This window comes from Bubalus kerabau, chromosome 9 (genome assembly GCF_029407905.1).
Source record: "Bubalus kerabau isolate K-KA32 ecotype Philippines breed swamp buffalo chromosome 9, PCC_UOA_SB_1v2, whole genome shotgun sequence".
NCBI classification, from domain to species: Eukaryota; Metazoa; Chordata; class Mammalia; order Artiodactyla; family Bovidae; genus Bubalus; species Bubalus kerabau.
This window is the reverse complement of record NC_073632.1, coordinates 33947960-33969580: the sequence shown is the minus strand read 5'-3', so window position 1 is coordinate 33969580 and position 21621 is coordinate 33947960. Positions and strand designations below refer to the sequence as shown.

The window sequence follows — 21621 nt, the reverse complement described above, 5'->3', positions numbered from 1 at the left end:
AATGATTTATCAATATTCGGGTCTGTGAACCGGCAGACGATTCTGACGATTGAGACCTCGGTCGATTGGACCTCGGTGATATCCAAAAGAAAAATATTTTTATGTTTGTGGATTATTTCAATGAACTATAGAAAGTGGGTATCAATAAATGTATTTACAAAAAAAAGAAAAAAAAAAAGAAAATTGAAAGCACCGCGGACCTCAAGCCGGCTTTAGACATCGCTGGGCAGAGCACGCGCCCTGAGCCCGGAGCGCGCGCCCCCGGCCCGATGCCCGAATCTGCCGGCAGGTGGCGCCCAGCGGTGGGCTGCACCCCCGCGAGGTCTGGGCCAGGTAGACTGGAAGGGGCGGAGGTAACCCGGAGCGGGCAGCGGAGGCCGCCCCTCGGCCCCCACCCCCTCCACGCCGCGCTCGCTACACGCGTGCGGGGAGAGGACGTGGCCAGCTGCGTTCCGAGATCCGGCACCGCCGCTGCTTCTCCGCCAGGCGCCGGGCGTCCCCGCCACTCTCAGTCCGAAGTCGGCTACTATGGAGGCGCAGGCTCGAGGTGAGTGGTCGCCGATCGCCCCGAGGGTCAGGCCTTAGGGCTCCCAAAGGCCCTTTCCCCTCATCACCTAACTTTGCTCCCCGGCCGAGCGGATGGGTGACCTCACCCCATGTGTCCACCACTCTACTCCTCCCCGCGCCTGCGGGACAATTCCTGCTCCCCCAAACTCAGGATGTGCTGTGGGCTGGGGACCAGTGGAGAGGACCCTCGACAGGAAACGCGCCCCCGGATTGCTCGACTTCTTTCCCAGCCAGTCGCGCTCGCGCTTCCTACACCCCGCGGGCACCCGCAGGACCTGTTGGGCAGGGTCCGGAGAACGCCTTTCGTCCCCTTCTTCCCGCCGGAGTAGGGAGGGGTCGCGACGACTCCTGCAGTGCACGGTGGGCTCGCGTCCTGCACCTCCCGAATCCCGGGCTGAGCGCAGCGCGCGCCGAGGTGCTACCTCCGCGGAGACCCCGGGTCTCCTGGACACGCGAGGGGTTTGCAGCGCGGGGACCTGCCTTCCGAGGCCGGGGAGTGCGTTACCCGCCCGCTGATTTTCGCAGCTCGACGCGAGCGTCCCGGTTTCCTTCGGTCGGGGGGCAACGTCTGCCTCCCTTGGCGCGCGGGGCCTTCGAGCTCCGGGGGTCGCTGGCTCCAGGAGCCCGAGAGGGCTTCACCGAGGGCAGGCTGGTGTCTTGAGGTCGCCAGCAGAGAGGGGTTAGGGAATCCCGATGGAATCGTGCCAGAATGGAAGTAAATGGTATACGTAAAGAAGCAGAGGTGGACGAATGTGGAGCAGGAGACTGGTGGGAAGTCTGACTCTATAGAGTCTCTCTTGGGAGCAATGCCGAGAATGAATGAATGCGGAGTTCAGCCTTTTTCGGGCTTTAGAACAATCATCACCACCTTTCTTCCACGGGAAATTCTATGTAGGCTTTTAAATAAAATAAGAGCCCCGTTTAAAAAGTTTAAAAAACGATGAGGTTCATGACCTTATGTGCTCCCCTTTTAGGGGCTTAAGTGTCCTCCTACATGAGAGCGACTTGGCAGATGCTGGGTCTGGAGTCACCCAACAGGTTTGGCTGCCAGGCTTACAATGGTCTGAACAGTACAAACCATCCTCATTCTTTCCATCAGCCAAGATCCTATCCATAAAGCTGCTGCTTCCAGTATTTTTCCTTCACCGTCTATCTAAATAGGAAAGGAGAATGCAACCAAGGGTGGGGAATTTTTTTGTGTGTGCTGTGTGCTCAGTCATGTTGGACCCTTTGCAACCCCATGAACTGTAGCCCACCAGGCTCCACTGTCCATGGAATTTTCCAGGCAAGATACTGGAGTGGGTTGCCATGTCCTCTTCCAGGGGAAATTTCCCAGCTCAGGGATCAAACATTTATGTCTTGTGTCTCTTGCACTGGCTGGCAGATTCTTTACCACTGTGCCTCCTGGGAAGCCCCTGGGGAGCTCCTTAGTCTAATTCAAAAGTTGAGATCAGGTTGGAGGCCTTCACTCCTAAACTGAAGCAGGTAGGAACAGCTGGAGCTTTCCAACCTGCTTTGCCAATGAGAATTATTTGCAGTTTTAAATACAGGCCCTGGCCCAATCCAGATCCAGCAAACTGGAATCTCTGGGGCCTGGGCATGGGCATATTTGAAAGCTTCTCAAGTGAATCTGTTATTCAGTGAGGTTGGAGAGAAAAACTACAGCAGATAGGAAACATTCATCAGATTGGACCCACTGGTGTTACTGGTTTGCTTTACTTGTGAGATTTACTTAACAAACACTTCAGTGCTTTCCTTTGCCAAGCACTGTGCTAGGAGGAACAAACATGGCCTGGATCCCTGCTTTGTGAAATTTATAGTAGAGGAAGAGATGGACATTAACTTGAGAGTTATTTGATAACTAAACGGAAAAATTGCAGCCATCTAAATGATAAGAAGAGGACCGCAGTGTAGTGAGAGCCTGAAGGAAGCTCCCAGCCTAGTAAAGTAGTGAAGTGAAGTCGCTCATCGTGTCCAACTCTCTGCAACCCCATGGACTGTAGCCTACCAGGCTCCTCCATCCATGGGTTTTCCCAGACGAAAATACTGGAGTGGGTTGCCAGTGAGAGCCTGAAGAAAGCTCCCAGCCCAGCAGGTGATAGTCAAACCAGCAGAGTTTGCTCATTGTGTCCCTGTTTCTGCTCTTTGTGCTTTATATGGGTTGACTCACTGCTTCACAGCAGTTCCATGAGCTAGGTAGTCTGGTCCTTCCCATTCTCCAGAAAGGAAACAAGCCAGATATGTAAATTCCTTGTAACAACAAGTATATAATATTGCAGAGTGGATGCTGTAAAGCCCCACTCCCCACACAAAGCCTACCACTTTCAGAAGAGAACTAAAACTTAGGTCCCTACCTGCTCTTCCTTTCTTTGGCCCCCTCTGCCTCTTTTCCCCTTCATGTGAAGCCCTCCTAGGGAGACTGGAATAGGGTGATGGTCAGCCAGGGGGACAAAAGTGAATAGAGTTAAGAAATACTTGGGAAGAAAAAAACGGTAACTTGGATTGGCTGTGAAGGATGGCGGATGACTTGGGAAGGAAACAATGGTAACTTGGATTGGCTGTCAAGGATGACTTTCAACTTTATAGTTTTACAATCTGGTGGATGATATTTGCCCCTTAAATTCTCATCTTCCCAGTACATTAAGTTCTCCATTTTCAGACTTTTTTTTTTTTTGGTCGGTTAAGCAGCAGACATAGTAAGTTCTTTGAAAATGAAACGTTTCACAAAATGTTTATGGTTTATATTAAAGAGATCTTCTTTCTATTTGGTACATTTCTCTGGCTAAATAATTGCCTCTTAGATTCTAAGAGAGTCTTGTAGTTTCCTAAACACTAGCTTCTAACCTTAGCACTGTTTATTTTAGATTTATCAAGGGAGAGGATGGCTCCTCTTTCTGCCCCTTGATCTAGAGAAAAGCAAACATGAGTGAGGTAAGTGGTCAGTGCTCTTGAGATATCCTCAGGTACTTTATAGTACCTCTTCCTGGAGGAGGGCATGGCAACCCACTCCAGTATTCTTGCCTGGAGAATCCCATGGACAGAGGAGCCTGGGGGCTTCCAGTCCACGGGGTTGCAAAGAGTCGGACAAGACTGAAGCGGCTCAGCACGCACTTTATACTACAGATGCTATGGACTTCATTTACACACAAATCTCCATAAATGCAGTAGTGGGTCTTAGAAGTGAAATGCTGCTGTTAGGTTCTTTGACTTTGTAGAAGAACAGATTACTTCCAACAGAACAGGAAGACATTCTGGGAAGTTGGCAGAAGGAAAAACACAGAAGTGGGGTTAGGAACAATTCCACGAGGAGAGGCTGGAGAACTGTGTGCCATGAGAGGCCCACAAGAGGCTATGTTGCCGGTTGTTTTCCTGGTACTAGAGAATTTTGCTTTAATAAAGTTGATATATTAGAGAGAGAATTTATTTAAGACTGTAGCATTTTCCTGAAATATTTGGCAGTCCTTTAAAGAAGGTTTCTTTTGGAACCACCTTTCATATTTCATTACTCTAGAAATTGACTTTTTGTCTTTCCCAGTGTCTTGAATGTTACAAGGAAAAATTTCACTTAATACTTGTATGTATTCAGATTAATAATTGTATTAGAGTCCTATGATTGCTGTAACTGTAGGGTAAGGGAGTTAGAGAAGGCAAGGTTCGGAAAAAGAACGAGACCAGCACTTTACAGAAACAGATCCCCTTTAATGGGGCGAGAAGGGGCAGCAGTAAGATTAGTGAGCAGCTGCACTAACCCAAGCAAAGAGTAAGCATATATAGGCATATATGTGGAAAGCTACTGTCTTAAGGGGGCCTGTTCTTCTCCAAGGTTGTTCGGAGTAGTTTTGTCTTAAATGGTCGGGGCAAGGAATTCTGGATATTGGCCAGAGGCTGGACTGGCTGGGAGCTGGGCATAATCAACCTTAATGTCCATTTTTTTCTTCTTTGTTTTGCACAGAATGGTGGGGAGGACCTGGAGGGGAGTTTTAACTCCAGGCTATTTTGAGCCATGTAACTTTCCTTCAATAACAAATTACTACAAATACAGTGGCTTAAAACAACAGAAATGTATTCTCTCACCGTTCTGGAGGCTTGAAGTCCAAAATGACCATCGCTGGACCAGAATTAGGATGTCAGTAAGACTTCGATCTTTCTGGATGCTCTCAGAAATACTTCTTCCTTGCCTCCTCCAACCACTGGCCACATCTCTTCTGTCTCTGCCTTTGTGGTCCTGTTGCCTTCTCTTCTGTCAGATCTCCCTCTTTCGCTCTTATAAGAATATTTGTGATATTTCATTTAGAGCTCACCTGGAGCGTCTAAGATAATCTTCCCATCCCAAGATTCTTTTCCCATAAAAGGTAATATTTACAGGCCCCAGGGACCAGGATCTGATATCTTTGGGGACCAATATTCAGCCAATTATAGTAACTATTTTTTATATTCAGACATTCTATTCAGGAGGATTCTCAGAAGTCCATGAATGACTTAAAGTAATACATGTCAGATTAAGCCTGTTTGCAGATTCCATTAAAGTGAAATGTCATGTTTATCTTACGTTCCTCTTTGCTCACAGGACATTTGTTTGGAGTCGTCTTGTTCCAGGAAGAAGTCAGGGCATTTTATACAGACAAATGAAACACAGGAAGATAATGTAAGTTAGATGAAAGAAAACAAACAGATAAGAACATAAAATGAAGCAAAGAATGAGCTCTAGAAAAAAATAAATACAGTTGTATCCTTTTTATTAATATTCCATGCAAACAAATTCTTGCTTTGTAAGCAAAGCATATTATTGTTTTTTTTTAACAAAACAGTAAAATAATCCCTTCTCTCTCAAAGAGCAAGAGGTTAAGTCTCTTATATTGTAGAGATCAGAGTACCCAAAAGAAATCTGTTTTCTACATTTCAGGTTGTACAATCGTAAACCTCAAACTATGGAAGCTAGGTATTATACCTTTTGATTTATGACTTTTAAATATATTATGAAGAGTATTCTTACTGTCTTCAAAGCTACTTTCTACTGTTTTACTTTCCCTCTAAATAAAAATTTTAAAGTAGGTAGTGATGTATATATAAGATAAAGTCAATCATTTGTAACAAATCATATACTGTTAGGCTTCCCTGATGGCTCAGTGGTAAAGAATCCACCTGCCAGTGTAGGAGACACAGGTTTGATCCTTGGACTGGAAAGATACCCTGGAGAAGGAAATAGCAACCCACTCCAGTATTCTTGCCTGGGAAATGCCATGGACAGAGGAGCCTGGCAGCCTACTGGTCCATCAGGTCACAAGAGAATCAGACACAACTTAGTGATTAAACAGCAGCATGTACAGTTGTTGCAATTAAATTTTTTATAAAATGGAGTCACACAAACCATAGATATTATGTTGTGTTTGTTGTCATTCAGTTGCTGAGTTGTGTCCAACTCTCTGTGACCCCATGGACGCAGCATGCCAGGTTCCTCTGTCCTCCACTGTCTCTAGGAGTTGGCTCAAATTTGTGTCCATTGAGATGGTGATGCTATCTAACCATCTCATCCTCTGCCGCCCCCCTCTACTTTTGCCTTCAATCTTTCCTAGCATAAGGGTCTTTTCTAAGGAGTTGACTCTTCATATCAGGTGACCAAAGTATTGGCGCTTCAGCTTCAGCATCAGTCCTTCCAATGAATATTCAGGATTGAGTTCCTTTAGGATTGACTGGTTTGATCTCTTTGCCGTCCAAGGGACTCTCAAGAGTTCTCTCCAGCACTGCAGTTCAAAAGCATCAACTCTTTAGTGCTCAGCCTTCTTTATGGTCTAACTTTATGGTTTTTATGGTCAAACTCTCATATCCATGCATAACTGCTGAGAAAACCATAGCTTTGAATATATGGACTTTTGTCAGCAAAGTGCTTTTTAAACATGCTGTCTAGGTTTGTCATAGCTTTCCTTCCAAGGAGCAAACTTCTTTTAATTTCATGGCTGCAGTCACTGTCTGCAGTGATTTTGGAGCCCAGGAAAATAAAATCTGTCACTGTTTCCACTTTTCCCCCATCTATTTGCCATGAAGTGTTGGGACGGGAAACCATGATGTTAATGTCTTTAATGTTGAGTTTCAAGTCAGCTTTTTCACTCTCCTCTTTTACCCTCATCAAGAGGCTCTTTATTTCCTGTTCACTTTCTGCCATTAGAGTTGGTATCATCTGCATATCTGGGGTTGTTGGTATTTCTCACGGCAGTCTTGATTCCAGCTTGTGAATCGTCCAGCTCAGCATACTAGAAGCTATTTTGAATTGCATTCCCTAATATGTGCCTTGTTTTCTTAATACTTTCTGGCAGGCAGAATTTGAGAAGTTGCTTCAAAAAACTTAGAAGTATATGAGTCCATTTTCTGGTCAATCATAAGATTTGGTACTTGGTGTTAATATGTTGTCTCCTGTATTCTTCACAATAAAACCTCTGAACTAAATCTGCATTTTTATACTATGGAACTGAGACTGAGCAGACTTGCTTACTTCCTCTAATTTACCAGCCAATGTGTGTGGTGAGTGGTTTAATCATGTCCGACTCTTTGTGACACCATGGACCATAGCCTGCCATGCTCCTCTGGGCATGAGATTTCCCAGGCAAGAGTACTGGAGTGGGTTGCCATTTCCTTCTCCAGGGGATCTTCCCCAGCCAGGGATCGAACTCATATCTACTACATTATAAGCAGATTCTTTATCTTCTGAACCACCAGCGAAGCCTAGGGAACTAAGTAAATAATAAATAAGTACTTTAGCAACTATCCTTTAAAATGTGCAAATCATCTATATTTAAAAACTGGCAATTGGAGAAAAGAGGATGGCAGCCCCAGTTACCAGCCTGGCTTGCTCTCCACGTATGTCAATGTTCATCATTACTGCAGTTCTGGAATGTCCCCAGCAACACTTTAAAGCCACCTCCTAAACCGAGTCAGGATGCAGTTAAGAACACATGAAGGATGACCCTAAACTGTGGATTTTCAAGCCTGTCATTCAACTTGTCATTGAATGTTTATGAAATGAAGTGTAATTTATTTAAAATCTATGCATTAAATTAAGAATCATTATTAATGCACCAGGGAAGGCAATAGAACATTTTAATGAATTTGAGTTGGCTAAAAGAAAGCTTTGGGTCCTCAAGGAAAGATGAATTTTAAATAGTTTCTCACAGTGTGAGTCGTTTATAAATGTTGCATTTTGATGCAGAGCATGTGAAAGTCCCAGAATAAAACCATAAATCTCCAAGAATACCCCTTTATCACCAACCTATTACTTCTTCTTCAGAAGACAAAAATCTGATGCTTGGCTATTTGTGCTGTAGCCAAATGATGTACCACATACCGAAAACGTGTGTATATATGTTACATCTCATCTCTAGACTTAAATCTAGTTATTTGCACCTTACACAAATTACATTTTCTCTGACGTATATCTAAAACGCAGAATCCACCAAGCCCTTGGAAACTGCAAAATGCAATTTTCTTATAATTAGACACTTCTTTTGTCAATCAATAGCAAGAGCAGCTTGTCAAGGATCCTGGAAACAGAACTGATTCATTCAGAAGAAAATGATAACTACGGGGACAATGAGAAGGGAGTCTCTTCAGATTTCTCTATTTCAGAGGCTCTGGCTGTTGGGTATTTGTTTGTTTGTTTTCCCCTGTTTTCCACCCCCTGTATGTGAACAAGCTGAGAGTAGCGATAATGAGAACAGTAAATAGTCTATAGATATTGCCAACACTTGGGATTTCAGAATTCATGTAGGATTCATTTCTACATGAAGACATCATGGAAAGATGGTTCCCTTACTTAAGAGTTGAGACAAGTCAGGAAGAAATTGAAGTCTTTGATCTCATTATTCCTCTTTTGATACCCCAGGATCCATCTTCTTGCTTTCTGCAAAGTTTATTTCAAATGATGGAAAGGTTCTTATAAGCACTTACCCATTTCTCCTAATTTACACATTCCACGAAGGACATTACTGACAAGGAAAATGTCTGTTTATTGTGGACTCAGTGTGTGCCGGACCTGGTTCCAATTGCTTATATGAGATGTTCCGTCAGGTTTCCAGAGCCCAATGACTCTGTACCTGAAAGAAGGAAGCTTATTCTGAGGATTAGGACTCGCATTTGTCACTGTGACCATTGAGAAAATGTATAGAGGTAAGAACACACATGCAGAACTTTTTTGAAATATGATCTTGCTATTTTGTGAGAGGAGAGTGCTGAAGAATTGATGTTTTTGAACTGTGGTGTTGGAGAAGACTCTTGCGAGTCCCTTGGACTGCAAGGAGATCCAACCAGTCCATCCTAAAGGAGACCAGTCCTGGGTGTTCATTGGAAGGACTAATGCTGAGGCTGAAATTCCAATAGTTTGACCACCTCATGAGAAGAATTGACTCATTGGAAAAGACCCTGATGCTGGGAGGGATTGGGGGCAGGAGGAGAAGGGGATGACAGAGGATGAGATGGCTGGATGGCATCACTGACTCGATGGACGTGAGTCTGAGTGAACTCTGGGAGTTGGTGATGGACAGGGAGGCCTGGTGTGCTGCGATTCATGGGGTTGCAAAGAGTTGGACACGACTAAGCAACTGAACTGAACTGAACAGAACTGATCCACCAGCCCGAAGGCAGCTGGTTATTCCATGGTAGTGCTCAATGCATATGCCTTACGGATTCTCTTGCATGCAGGAGAAGAGCTGAGCGGAGACCTTGGCCTCTCCTTTCCAGAAATGATTTTGGCATCTGAGAGAGAAAGGCCCTTGTATTTACAAACAGAAAATCTAATACATTTGAAAAGCAAATCTTGTATTGGAAAAAAAAGTGGGTTGAGTACCAGTAAAAAACAGAGGGACAACACAGGTCTAAAAATCGATTCATATATACATTTGAAAAGAATTGGATCACAGTATTACCTACCCCCCTAATGACTTACATTCTTTTTTTTTTTACATTTAAAAATTTATTTTATTTTTGAATTGGAGGATAATTTCTTTACAATGTTGTGCTTGTTTCTGCCATATGACTATGCAAATAAGTCATAATCATGTATATATCCCCTCCTTCGTGAGTCTGCCTCCCCCCTCCCATCCCACTCGACTTAAATTCTTTGATTATGTATGTTATGGGGTTGCTGACTTCCTTCATTAAGAGAAATGGATAAATGATAGTGGTGTTAGCACTAACATTTTTTATTCTGTCATCTTTTATTTAGTTTAAAATTTTTTTAATTTATTTATTTTTAATTGGAGGATAATTGCTTTACAATGTTGTGTTGGTTTCTGCCATACATCAACAGGAATCAGCCATAGATACATATGTCCCCTCTCTCTGGGTTGGGGACATTTGAACCTACATATGAACCTCCCTCCCACCCCCACCCCATCCCACTCCTCTAGGTCGTCACAGAGCACAGGGTTGAGCTCCCTGCATCATACAGCAGATTTCCACTGGCTATCTATTTTACATATGGTAATGTATGTATTTCAAGGCTACTCTCTCAATTCATTCCACCCTCTCCTTCCCCCGCTATGTCCATTAATCTGTTCTCTATGTCTGCGTCTCTACTACTCCCTACAGATAGGTTCATCAGTATCATTTTCCTAGATTCCATATATATGCATTAATATATGATATTTGTTTTTCTGACTTACTTCACTTTGTATCACAGGCTCTAGATTCATCCACCTCACTGGAACTGACTCAGATTTGTTCCTTTTTATGGCTGAGTAATATTCCATTGTATATATGTTCCATAACTTTTTTATCCATTCATCTGTCGATGGACATCTAGGTTATCCTATGTCCTGCTTATTGTAAATAAGGCTGCAGTGAACATTGGGGTGTCTTTTAGAATTGTGGTTTTCCCAGGTTTTTTGCCCAGTCGTGGGATTTCTGGGTCATATGGTAGTTTTATTCCTAATATATTTTTTAAAGAAATCTCCATACTGTTCTCCATAATGGGTGTATCAATTTACATTCCCACCAACAGTGCAGGAGGGCTCCCTTTTCTCCACATCTTCTCCAGCATTTATTGTTTGTAGGTTTTTTTTTTTTTTTTTTTTTTGATCATGGCCATTCTGACTGTTGTGAGGTGATATATATCTCATTGTAGTTTTGATTTTCATTTCTCTTATAATAAGCAATGATGAATATTTTTTTCAGGTATGTATTAGCCATCAGTATGTCTTCTTTGGAGAAATGTCTCTTTAGGTCTTCCTCCCATTGTTTGATTTTCTTGTTTGTTTTTCTGATTGAGCTGCATGAGCTGTTTTATTTTGGAGATTAATCCTTTGTCAGTTGCTTCATTTGCAGTTACTTTCTCCCATTCTGAGGGTTGTCTTTTCACCTTGTTTATGGTTTCCTTTGCTGTGCAAAAGCTTTTAAGTTTAATTAGGTCTCATTTGTTTATTTTTTTCATTTATTTCCATTACTGCAGGAGGTGGGTCATAGAGGATCTTGCTGTGATTTATGTAAAAGAGTGTTTTGTCTATGTTTTCCCTGTAAGCGTTTTATAGTTTCTGGTCTTACATTTAGGTCTTTAATCCACTTTGAGTTTATCTTTGTGTGTGGTGTTAGGAAGTGTTCTAATTTCATTCTTTTACACATAGCTGTCCAGTTTTCCCAGCACTACTTATTAAAGAGACTGCCTTTTCTTCACAGTATATTCTTGCCTCTTTTGTCAAAGATGAGGTGCCCATAGGTGCATGGGTGTATCTCTGGGCTTTCTGTCTTGTTCCATGGGTCTATATTTCTGTTTTTGTGCCAGTACCATACTGTCTTGATGACCTATCAGCATCACTTGGCACAGTTGCTCAGTCCCTCCTCCCTGGAGCGCTTTGTTCTCTTGGCTTCCAGGATGCTAAGTGCTTTCCCCCGACTCCTTCACAAGCCCTGCCTCAGTCTCCTTTCTTTCTATCTGCACTCATTCTCTTGGTGAGCTTCTCATACTTTTAAATTCCATCTGTAAACTAACAACTCCCACATCTGTTTTCCCAGCCTCGACCTGGCCCCTCACCTTCAGCCTGTTCACTTGCTGTCTCTACATGAATGCCTAATAAGCATCTTGAACTTAAATGTGTCTGACATTGAATTTCTGATCTTCTTTCTTGGAAATAACCCCTAGAATCCCAGTATCTCCCAAAGTTATCCACATCTCAGCTAACAACACCATTTCAACCACACTCTCCCCAAACCTATCCTTGGAAAGCTTTTGTTTTGGGGCCCCCCGGCCCATCATAGCCCATTTCCAGTCTGTCATGCTGGCTCTACTTTCAAAAATATGAAAATGTGTGTGTCAGTTGCTCAGTCGTTGCCAACTCTCTGCGACCCCATGCACTGTAGCCCGCCAGGCTCCTCTGTCCATGGGATTTCTCAGGCAAAAAGACTGGAGTGGGTTGCCATTTCCTCTTCCGGGTGGGAGGTGGGTGTGGTCTTCCCAACCTAGGGATCGAACCCAGGTCTCCTGCATTGCAAGCAGATCCTTCACCATCTGAGCTACCAGAGAATCCCCCTTTCAAAATATGCCTAGAGTCAAATGACTTGCACCCTCTCTGCACCTTGCAGATGATGGTCTGGGCCACCATCATCTCTCACTGACTCTCTCCTGGAGTTTCCTAGCTGGTCTCCCTGCTTTGGCCCTGGCCTATCTTCAGGTTGTTCCTCCACATGGTGCCGAGAGTGACCCTCTCAAAACATGTGGCGCCATGCCACTCATCCCTTCAGGACTTGGCAGTCAGCTCTCCTTTCGCTCAGGATAAAGGGCGGGGTCCTTGCTGTGGCCACGAGGCTGCGCCATGATTGGTCCCCCTTCTTCCTCGTTTCCTCCCTGACCTCATCTCCTAACAGACTCCTTCTGAGTTCCCCCGGCCGCCTCTTCACAGCCTTTCAACTCACTGAGTCGTCTGCCTCAGAAACTCTCCCTCAGCTGCCTCCCCAGCTCGTGTCCTCATCCTCGTTTCCAGTCGGGGTCACCCTTCGTCCTGGCAGCCAGGCCCTGTTGTGAGAAGACAGTTCTCAGTCGGTCTCTCGAGTTTCCGCACGGCTGGTCTTGGGAGCAAAGGCATTCACAGCTGATTCTCCCTGGACTGTCTTTTCAGGGAGGTTTTGCATAGCAGGCAGCCTTGGAAGACAGAGACCGCTTCCCTTAGGGGTAGATAGGTTTACCGTCCGAGATAATAAAGATCAGGACTCCAGCGAGACCCGGTGTATGCAGATCTGTATAAAATCAGAGCATCCTAATCTCGGTGATGCTCTCAGAAACTCATCCAACTGTGTAATCAGACAACACCTGGCCCTCAGCGTGTCACCCTGCCAGAATTAGGGCTCAGGGAACCGGTGCAATGATGTTACCATGGCTACTGCTATCACTGTGAGTAATAAATTCTCTCTGTTCTGTGACCCAGGAGTCGGGTGTTTTCTGCCAGCAGAAGCTGGCAGGCTAATTTGTTTGTTCGCCAAGTGGGGCGAAATCCAACCCTTCACAATTCTTGACACCCGTCCTGAGCCATTAACTTCAGACAGCCCCATTTTAGGCTTCGTCTAGCTGCGCCTTGTCCAGAGTGAGCACCTAGAACCTGTGTCTCTTCTTCTAGGCTGTCTTCTGGGTACCCAGGACTCCAGAACACTCTGCGTAAACAGCCCTCAGTGGGCTGCCAGGCTTATGTGTCCCTTCGTGGGTGGACCATGCTGCCAGCATGAACAGTCTTCATCCTGAGCTATGACAGAGCTGATTGTTCTTAGAGGTGGCAGTGGTGTACGGGCAACGCACTGCTTGTCAAAGTGTGATCCCTTGACCAGCCTCATTAGCTTCACCTGGGAACTTGTTAGAAATGCATATCCTTAAAGCCCCACTCTGGGCTTCCCAGATGGTGCTAGTGGTAAAGAACCCGCCTGCCAATGCAGGAGACATAAGAGATGAGGGTTCAGTCCCTAGGTTGGGAAGGTCCCCTGGAGGAGGGCATAGCAATCCACTCCAATATTCTTGCCTGGAGAATCCCATGGACAGAGCAGCTTGGTGGTCTACAGTCCTTGGGTCACACAGAGCTGGACACGATTGAAGCTACTTAGCATGCATGCATGCAAGCCCCATTTCTAGACCTACTGAAACAGAGACTTTGGAGACAAGCCATCTCTGTCTCCAATGCCCTTCCAATGATTCTGATGCACACTCTGCTTGAAACTTCTGATATAAACTCACCAGGCTAGGTTTCTGCATGCACGTGTATAGGAGCCCCTACTTGTGCTCATGGTAGACAGACCCCAGGGTGACCCCAGTGAGGAATGATTTCTGATTTGCATACCCCTGTGTGATCCCTCCGCCTGGATTTCAGGTCGTTTGCTCACCTCTTGCTCAAGAGGTTGGGTCAAATGTCCTTTGAGCTCCTGACTAGCTTGTTCTTGAAAGGCTCATTCAAATTCTTTATCACATGTTGCTTTTTAAAAATAAAAGTACATATACATGTATGTACCAGACGTCCCAGGTGGTGCTAGCGGTAAAGAACCCGCCTGTCAATGCAGGAGACATAAGAAACTTAGGTTTGGTCCCTGGTTCAGGAAAACCCCTGGAGGAGGGCATGGCAACCCACTCCAGTATTCTTGCCTGGAGAATCCCATGGATAGAGGAGCCTGGCAGGCTGCAGTCCACAGGATTGTCAAGAGTTGGGCATGATTGAAGCGACTTAGCATGCATGCGTGTGTGTGTGTGTATAAAGCTGCTGTTCCTATATATATATATACAAAGCTATAAAGCAGCAATAATGGAACTATGCTTGTTTCCATTTCCATGTGGAAAGCTGCTGCTGTTAAGTCGCTTCAGTTGTGTCCGACTCTGTGCGACCCCATAGACGGCAGCCCATCAGGCTCCCCCGTCCCTGGGATTCTCCAGGCAAGAATACTGGAGTGGGTTGCCATTTCCTTCTCCAATGCATGAAAGTGAAAGTGAAGTCATTCAGTCGTGTCCGACTCCTAGCAACCCCATGGACTGCAGCCCACCAGGCTCCTCCATCCATGGGATTTTCCAGGCAAGAGTACTGGAGTGGGTTGCCATTGCCTTCTCCGAAGTTTATAGCCAAATTAGATATTTTCTTTTCCTAACGTAATTCCTAAAATTTAAGTCTGGCTGCTGGTCCTTCGCATTTAGAGAATGACTGTACACCCACATAAGCTGTTTCTCCAGGCTGAGAATATGTGTGTGTCGTGTGGGGAGAAGTCAGGAGGAAGAAATAGAAGAAAAAAGGAAAGAGGTTCTGGCATATAAAGAGACTCCACCCTAGTGGTTGGAACACAGATGTTGTCTCATAGAATTGAATTCATGAACTGAATTGAGTTGAGTTACTTTTTGGATGTGTGACTTTTAACTTAAGTCTCAGTTTTCTCATCTGAAAAATGGTGAGAGTGGTGGGTTTGGTGATGACTGAGACAATGCCCAGGAGGCACTTAGGACAGTGCTTGGGTACTATTCCAGGAATGAAAAGGAAATGTAAGAGTTATTTATTAAACCAAAGTCCTTTCTTCTGAGCTTACCACCCTATTTTTCTCATAGCAGTTAGGTGTCAAGCTACTATCTTTAATGCATTCTTTTATCAGAAAATTCTTTGGATTTTGTACACCACCTACAATGCTATTAAAAATAGCTCTCTGGAGCTAAGGAAAGATGAGTAGGTTGAAGATAGAAATAAATATATAAGTTGCTGGAATTTGGACATCTGGCCTGCATGCAGAGTTCTTTTCTGGAGTGTAAATTTTACCTAGTAAAGCACACTGCAATTTTGCTAACAAGAGGGTATTTTAAATGATTGCTCCTTTGGTCCTTCTTGGATCAAAACTTAGAGATAGGCAGACATACAAAGCCGTGTTCATCATTTGGACACATTTTGAGGATGTGAGTGCTCAGTTGCTCAGTCGTGTCCGACTCTTTATGACCCCAGGGACCTGCCAGGCTCCTCTGTCCATGGGATTTCCCAGGCAAGAATACTGGACTGGGTTGCCATTTCCTACTCCAGGGGATCTTCCTGACCCAGGGATTAAACCAGCGTCTCTTGTGTCTCCTGCATTGGCAGGCGGATTCTTTACCACTATCGCCGCCTGGGAAGCCATTTTGAGGATGAATGAGTTAAATTCTTTGCTTCCATTTCCACTGCTCTCATAATAATTTCATAGATCATTGGAGGCGGGGGAGTGCTGGCAGTGCTTATCTTTTCAGATGGCAGATCTTCTTTCTGGTCTTTTGTGGTTTGGATGTTGATTATTACAGTGCAGCCCTGCTGAAGCAATGCGGAGCCCGTCGAGCAAGGTGTGTGTTCTGGGTGGCAGGCCTTTGAAGGTCCTGGTGTCTGTTGCTTAGCAGCACGCTTGAGATTTCCGAGCATTCTGAAAAGCTCCTAATGACAAATGTAGGTTTCTGCTCTTGCTATTTCAGAGGTTTCAAAAAATAAGGCACAAATGAAAACTACATATATATATATATAAAAATATATATGTATGTGCTGTACTATGAAAAGTCACTTCAGTCATGTCCGACTCTTTGCAACCCTATGGACTATAGCCCGCTAGGCTCCTCTGTCCATGGGATTCTCCAGGCAGGAATACTGGAGTGGGTTGCCTTGCCTCTGCCAAGGAGTCTTATATGCGTATACATTTTATGTGTGTGTATATATATATATATATATCCATCCCAATCTATTTCCTTTATTCTGCCTTCTTTTTCTTCATAGCACTATGGCATTTCATATTATGCATAACTGTTTGTCTCCACTTTCTCCCAACTATTATTTAAACTCCTTGAGGGCCGGGAACTTTGTCTTCTTTATTTTCATATCCCCGGTGTCTGGAACAATGACTGGTCCATGGAAAACACTCTGTAAATACTTGTGGAGGAAACAAAAAGGAGTGAATAGTACTGAGTGGATAACATCTTATCTAACCCTAGCAGGGTGTAATAGGGGATGAACATCTCAATTTTTATAAGAAATGGCTAGTTTTTTTAAAAAAAATTTTATTGTAACTTCTCATCAAATCTTTCTAAATTAAAGAAGCGCTAGTAAGAATGGTGGGCTTCCCCGGTGGCTCAGCAGTAAAGAATCTGTCTGTAATGCAGGAGATGTAGGAGACACGGGTTCAATCCCTGAGTCAGAAAGATCCCCTGGAGGAGGGCATGGCAGCCCACTCTTAGTATTCTTGCCTAGAGGATCCCATGGACAGAGGAGCCTGGCAGGCTACAGTCCCTAGGGTTGCACAGAGTCAGATATGACTGAAGAAACAGCACACACGCATGCAGTAAGAGTGATAGTAAGAATTCTCAGTATTCTTTCTTTGTCGCGATTATCTCCAACATTGAAGTACTGAAGACGATATTAAGCTTAGGAGTTGAGGGATGGCGATATAAAAATAGAAGCTGGGGAAGAACTAAGTTGCTCCTCTTAAGAAAAGGAGAGTGAGAAGACTCTGGAGAGGGTGAAGGGGAAATACAGGAAGTAGGGAAAGAAGGACCCACAAAGAGTGAGCCTTGGAGAGAGAAAAGGAAATACAGAGGGAGACAAGAAGAGATGCCTGGAGGCTGATGAGAGAAACTCAGGACAAGAGGTGCTTCTAATGGCGCTTTCCTGGGAAATGAGATCAATCACCTCCTAATTTTCCCCGTGATATCTTGATTCAATGAAGAATTTCTTTTTTAAAATAGAGTTTTGTTGGTAAGACAGCTCAAAAGAAAAGAGGTCACTGGACACCTGATATATATTTGATAAGCAAAGAAATAGATACTAGGTTTCTCCCAGTCTCCATTAAGCCACTATTGAACAAATACGTAATAGACTTCAGGACAAGCTGTGCGGATGAACTGTGTGCCCTGGGTTCCAGGTTTTCCTGGCTGTCCTGGTGCAGAGTCCAACAAGGCAGAGGAGGGACCAGAAAGTGAGACTGTAACCCACTCTCGTGAGGATGCTTTACCCGAGCAGCTGATTTTCAGTGCAGTGGGAAACCCTGCATCAGCAATACTTGATCATGCTGTTTTACCTGGACAAATGAAAGTCTCATTCATAGAAATAAAAGCTACCAGAATTTGGTAGCATTTTCTCCTGTAATGTGTGGGTGGCCTGGTCTGCTTGCTCTTTGGTAGAGATTTATGAGAAGATATGTCTTTATTCTTACATCCACTCTTCTGCTTATTGCAAGAAGTTACTGAATTAAACTTGAAAAGCACTTATTTCCTTCCCTGAATGAGCCACCTCCCCCAGGTCTTTGCTGATGGCCTGTGAGGGTTTGAAATATTGATGCATATGCATCCATTTTTCTCCCAATTTCACTGACCTTTCATTGGAGAGTATTTTTAGCTTTGTTGAGAATTTAGGGCAAATTCTGATTTCTGAGGGCATCTCTTAGAGAAATATCAGACTTTGTGGGCATTCTTTTAGTTTCATAAAACTCAAGATGTGTTCTGTAAAATGAATATTTGGCTCAGGATTAGCCTTTATACTAATGAAGTTCCACACTATGAAGTAAATTTAAAATAAGCTCCCAAGGAATTACTGTGTGATGTGAAAGCATATTTGTTTGGTAAAATCTAATCTTAATACCAGAGAAGGCAATGGCACCCCACTCCAGTATTCTTGCCTGGAAAATCCGATGGATGGAGGAGCCTGGTAGGCGGCAGTCCATGGGGTCGCTAAGAGTCGGACATGACTGAGCGACTTCACTTTCACTTTTCACTTTCATGCATTGGAGAAGGAAATGACAACCCACTCCAGTGTTCTTGCCTGGAGAATCCCAGGGACGGGAAGCCTGGTGGGCTGCCGTCTATGGGGTCGCACAGAGTTGGACATGACTGAAGTGACTTAGCAGCAGCCGCAGCAATCTTACTACAAATAGATGTAATCATTTTGATAATCAAATGTTTGTTGAGGCCCTATGTAAATACTACTATTGTGCTGTTAAAATGTCTCTGACTTCCTAGCAGATACAGTAAGTGCTGCTGCTAACACATCAGCTTTTTGAGCTGTGAGCTGTATTTATCCACACACCAGTGAAGAGCTCTCTTGACTGTACTGGATGGCACACTCACCATTGCACATTTTTCTGTGTCTCCATTTCCCAAGCCCACTTTCTAGTTTCCCATGTTTTGTCCACCTGGAATCCTGGTTCCTCTCATTTCAGCTTGACAGATCCCATCCAACTGCTAATGAACTTCTGATTTTCTCCCTGGAGTTAATCCCTCTCTTTTCCCAACTTCCATGGCATTTTGAATCTGTTATGTCCTTAAGGAACAGCGTCATCACCGAGAGTTGGGAGAAGTTAATTAGTGATCTCATACAGTCACCTCATTTTGCAGATGAAAACACTGCAAGATCTGGGGTTGGGGTGGGTCGTTGGCTCAGCTGGTTCTTTTACGTGGGGACACTGGAACCGAACGTGGGTTTTCTTCCTATCTCGAGGCCCTGTGATCCTGTCATATGTGTGTGGCCTTCTCCCTTCTGAATCACACTGTGGTTTGTTCTTGTGCCCTCTTGAAAAGACTATTTGGAAGTGTGTTTTTTTTTTTTTCATTTAACAGTTAACATTTTATTCATTGGAAATGAATGTAAAGTTTCAGAAAATTTACATTCTTAAATTTAGCTTGCAAATCTTATCCTATTTATAAAATGAGCAAATGCTAATAATTACTGTTAAAGGAACTTTGAATAGTATAATATGAAAATAGTATGATATTAACCAATATATACATTTAGCTGATATAGTCAATTTCACGTTTGAGTACTTCAGTTTTTCCAGTTGACTATCCTGCCCAATTACTTAAATCTTGTAAATCTAGAAATTAAATATATAAATATAGTAAATCTAAAATTCTCTTAAATGTTCTAATGTTACTTACAAATTTAGTAAGATTTCTACTTTAAAATCACATTAAAATCAATGACCTAATTAAATGTTTAAAATTGTAATTATAAACCTGATAGTCTCTCAAAAGATGAAACTCTCTCAACCATAATATGAAATTCCAAATATTCAGATACCTTCCCACAAGTTTGCCAGTTCTGTGGTCTTACTCATTTCTTCATGTGGTAATTACCTGAAATATCTACGTGTCAAGGCATTGTTCTAAACTCCAGAAAAACATAAGCAAACAAAAAGAAAATTTCTGCCCTCAGGAAATTTCTGCCCCCTATTTGAGGGAAGAAAGTGAAAGTCGCTCAGTCGTGTCCAACTCTTTGTGAGCACATGGACTATACAGTCCATGGAATTCTCTAGGCTAGAATACTGGAGTGGGTAACCTTTCCCTTCTCCAGGGGATCTTCCCAACCCAGGGATTGAATCCAGAGTGGATTCTTTACCAGCTGAGTCACAAGGGAAGCCCATCGGAGGGAAGAGGCAAATAATAAACATGGGCTACCTCCCGGACTATAGCCCGCCAGCCTCCTCTGTCCACGGAATTCTCTAGGCAAGAATACTAGCGTGGGTTGCCATTCTCTTCTCCAGGGCATCTTCTGTACCCAGGGATTGAACCCAGGTCTCCTGCATTACAGGCAGATTCTTTACTGCTGCACCACCTGGGAAGCCCATATAAATAGTAAACAACATAAATTAATTAAAGATGTAGTATACTAGATGTGTTGGTCAATGTTAAAGAAAACAGTGAAGAGTTGAAGGGGTGGGTGGAGTGATGCTCACAGATGATTCTGCATCTTTGTGGGGTTGATACTCTGCACAGAGACTTTATTAACTGAGCTTACTTTCCAGGAAACAGAGTTGGCTTTCTGAGTATGTGTGAAGTTGCACAAGGACAAGAGATTTAGGTTGGAACATTGCCTACATTCTCACTGGTGACCCTGGTGAATACCCTGAACTGCTGTGTCCACAATTCTGGGACTTCTAGAGGGAAATCTGCAGCCCCCACTTGATTGGATTTTGCATTTCTTTGCCTCTTACAAAATATGAACATTCTTTCCACCCAGCTGTAAAGACCTCTGCTGTATCTCTGAAATCCTTCATATTCTTTGAACCACTCAGTCTTAACAGATACACCTGACTGCATTCTTGGCATCCTTCATGGTTCTCTCCTTCATTTGGACACAACTTCCCCAGTCACTTTCCTGTTCAACTTTAGCTCTCCTGGCAACAGAGAACTTCAAGAAGAAAAACACTGTGCTTTGTTCCATTACTGTGTTTATCATTGTGTGCTGTGGAACACAGTGGATTACCCAAGAAAGCCCTCAGGACATGTTGCTTAAAGCAGTAAGTACCGGGTACCCTTCCTGGCGGTCTGTGATTAGGATTCAGGGCTCTCACTGCCGCAGCCCGGGTTCTCTTCCTGGTCAGGGAAGCCTTTCTTCTTCCTCTCCACCTGCCACCTACCACCCTCCTCAGTGTGACTGTACCACCCTTTGGGCTTCCCTGGTGGCTCAGACGGTAAAGAATTTGCCTGTAATGCAGGAGACCAGGTTCGATCCCTGGGTCGGGAAGATCCCCTGGAGAAGGAAATGGCAACCCATTCCAATATTCTTGCCTGGAGAATGCCACAGACAGAGGAGCCTGGTGGGCTGCAGTCCATGGGGTCACAAAGAGTCCGACAGGACTGAGCAATTAGCACAACAACAGCACTTAGTGTTGCTCAAAGAAAGACAGGGTCATCCTACTCAGCCTCCTGTTAAAGTCAACTGCTCAGAGGCTGGACTCCCTCAAGAGTGAATGTTGTTGTTGCTCAGTCTCCAAGTCACTTCCAGCCCTTTGTGACCCCATGGACTGCACCACACCAGGCCTCCTTGTCTCTTACCATCTCCCAAAGTTTGCCCAAGTTCATGTCCATTGAATCTGTGATACCATCCAGAGGATACATCTCATCCTCTGTCACCCTCTTCTCCTTTTGTCCTCAATCTTTCCCAGCATCAGGATCTTTTCCAGCGAGTCGGCTCTTCGCATCAGGTGGCCAAAGTACTGGAGCTTCAGCTTTAGCATCAGTCCTTTCAATGAGTATTCAGGGTTGATTTCCTTTTAGGGTTGACTGGTTTTATGTCCTTGCTGTCCAAGGGACTCTCAAGAGTCTTCTCCGGCACCACAGTTCAAAAGCTT

The 21621-nt window shown here is 44.1% G+C and overlaps 1 protein-coding gene across 3 annotated transcripts in view; it reads left to right on the top strand.

Moving 5' to 3' along the window:
* The first annotated feature begins 322 nt into the window (after positions 1-322).
* Positions 323-21621, top strand: part of TPD52L1 (TPD52 like 1) — a 93566-nt gene continuing 72267 nt past the window's right edge. For all 3 annotated transcript variants that reach the window (XR_008698049.1, XM_055534970.1, XM_055534971.1), the window contains exon 1: positions 323-547. Coding sequence is in view for 2 of the 3 variants with exons in the window: in XM_055534970.1 (XP_055390945.1) it covers positions 529-547 (19 nt within the window). In the remaining variant the exon portion in view is untranslated. The remainder of the gene's footprint in view (positions 548-21621) is intronic.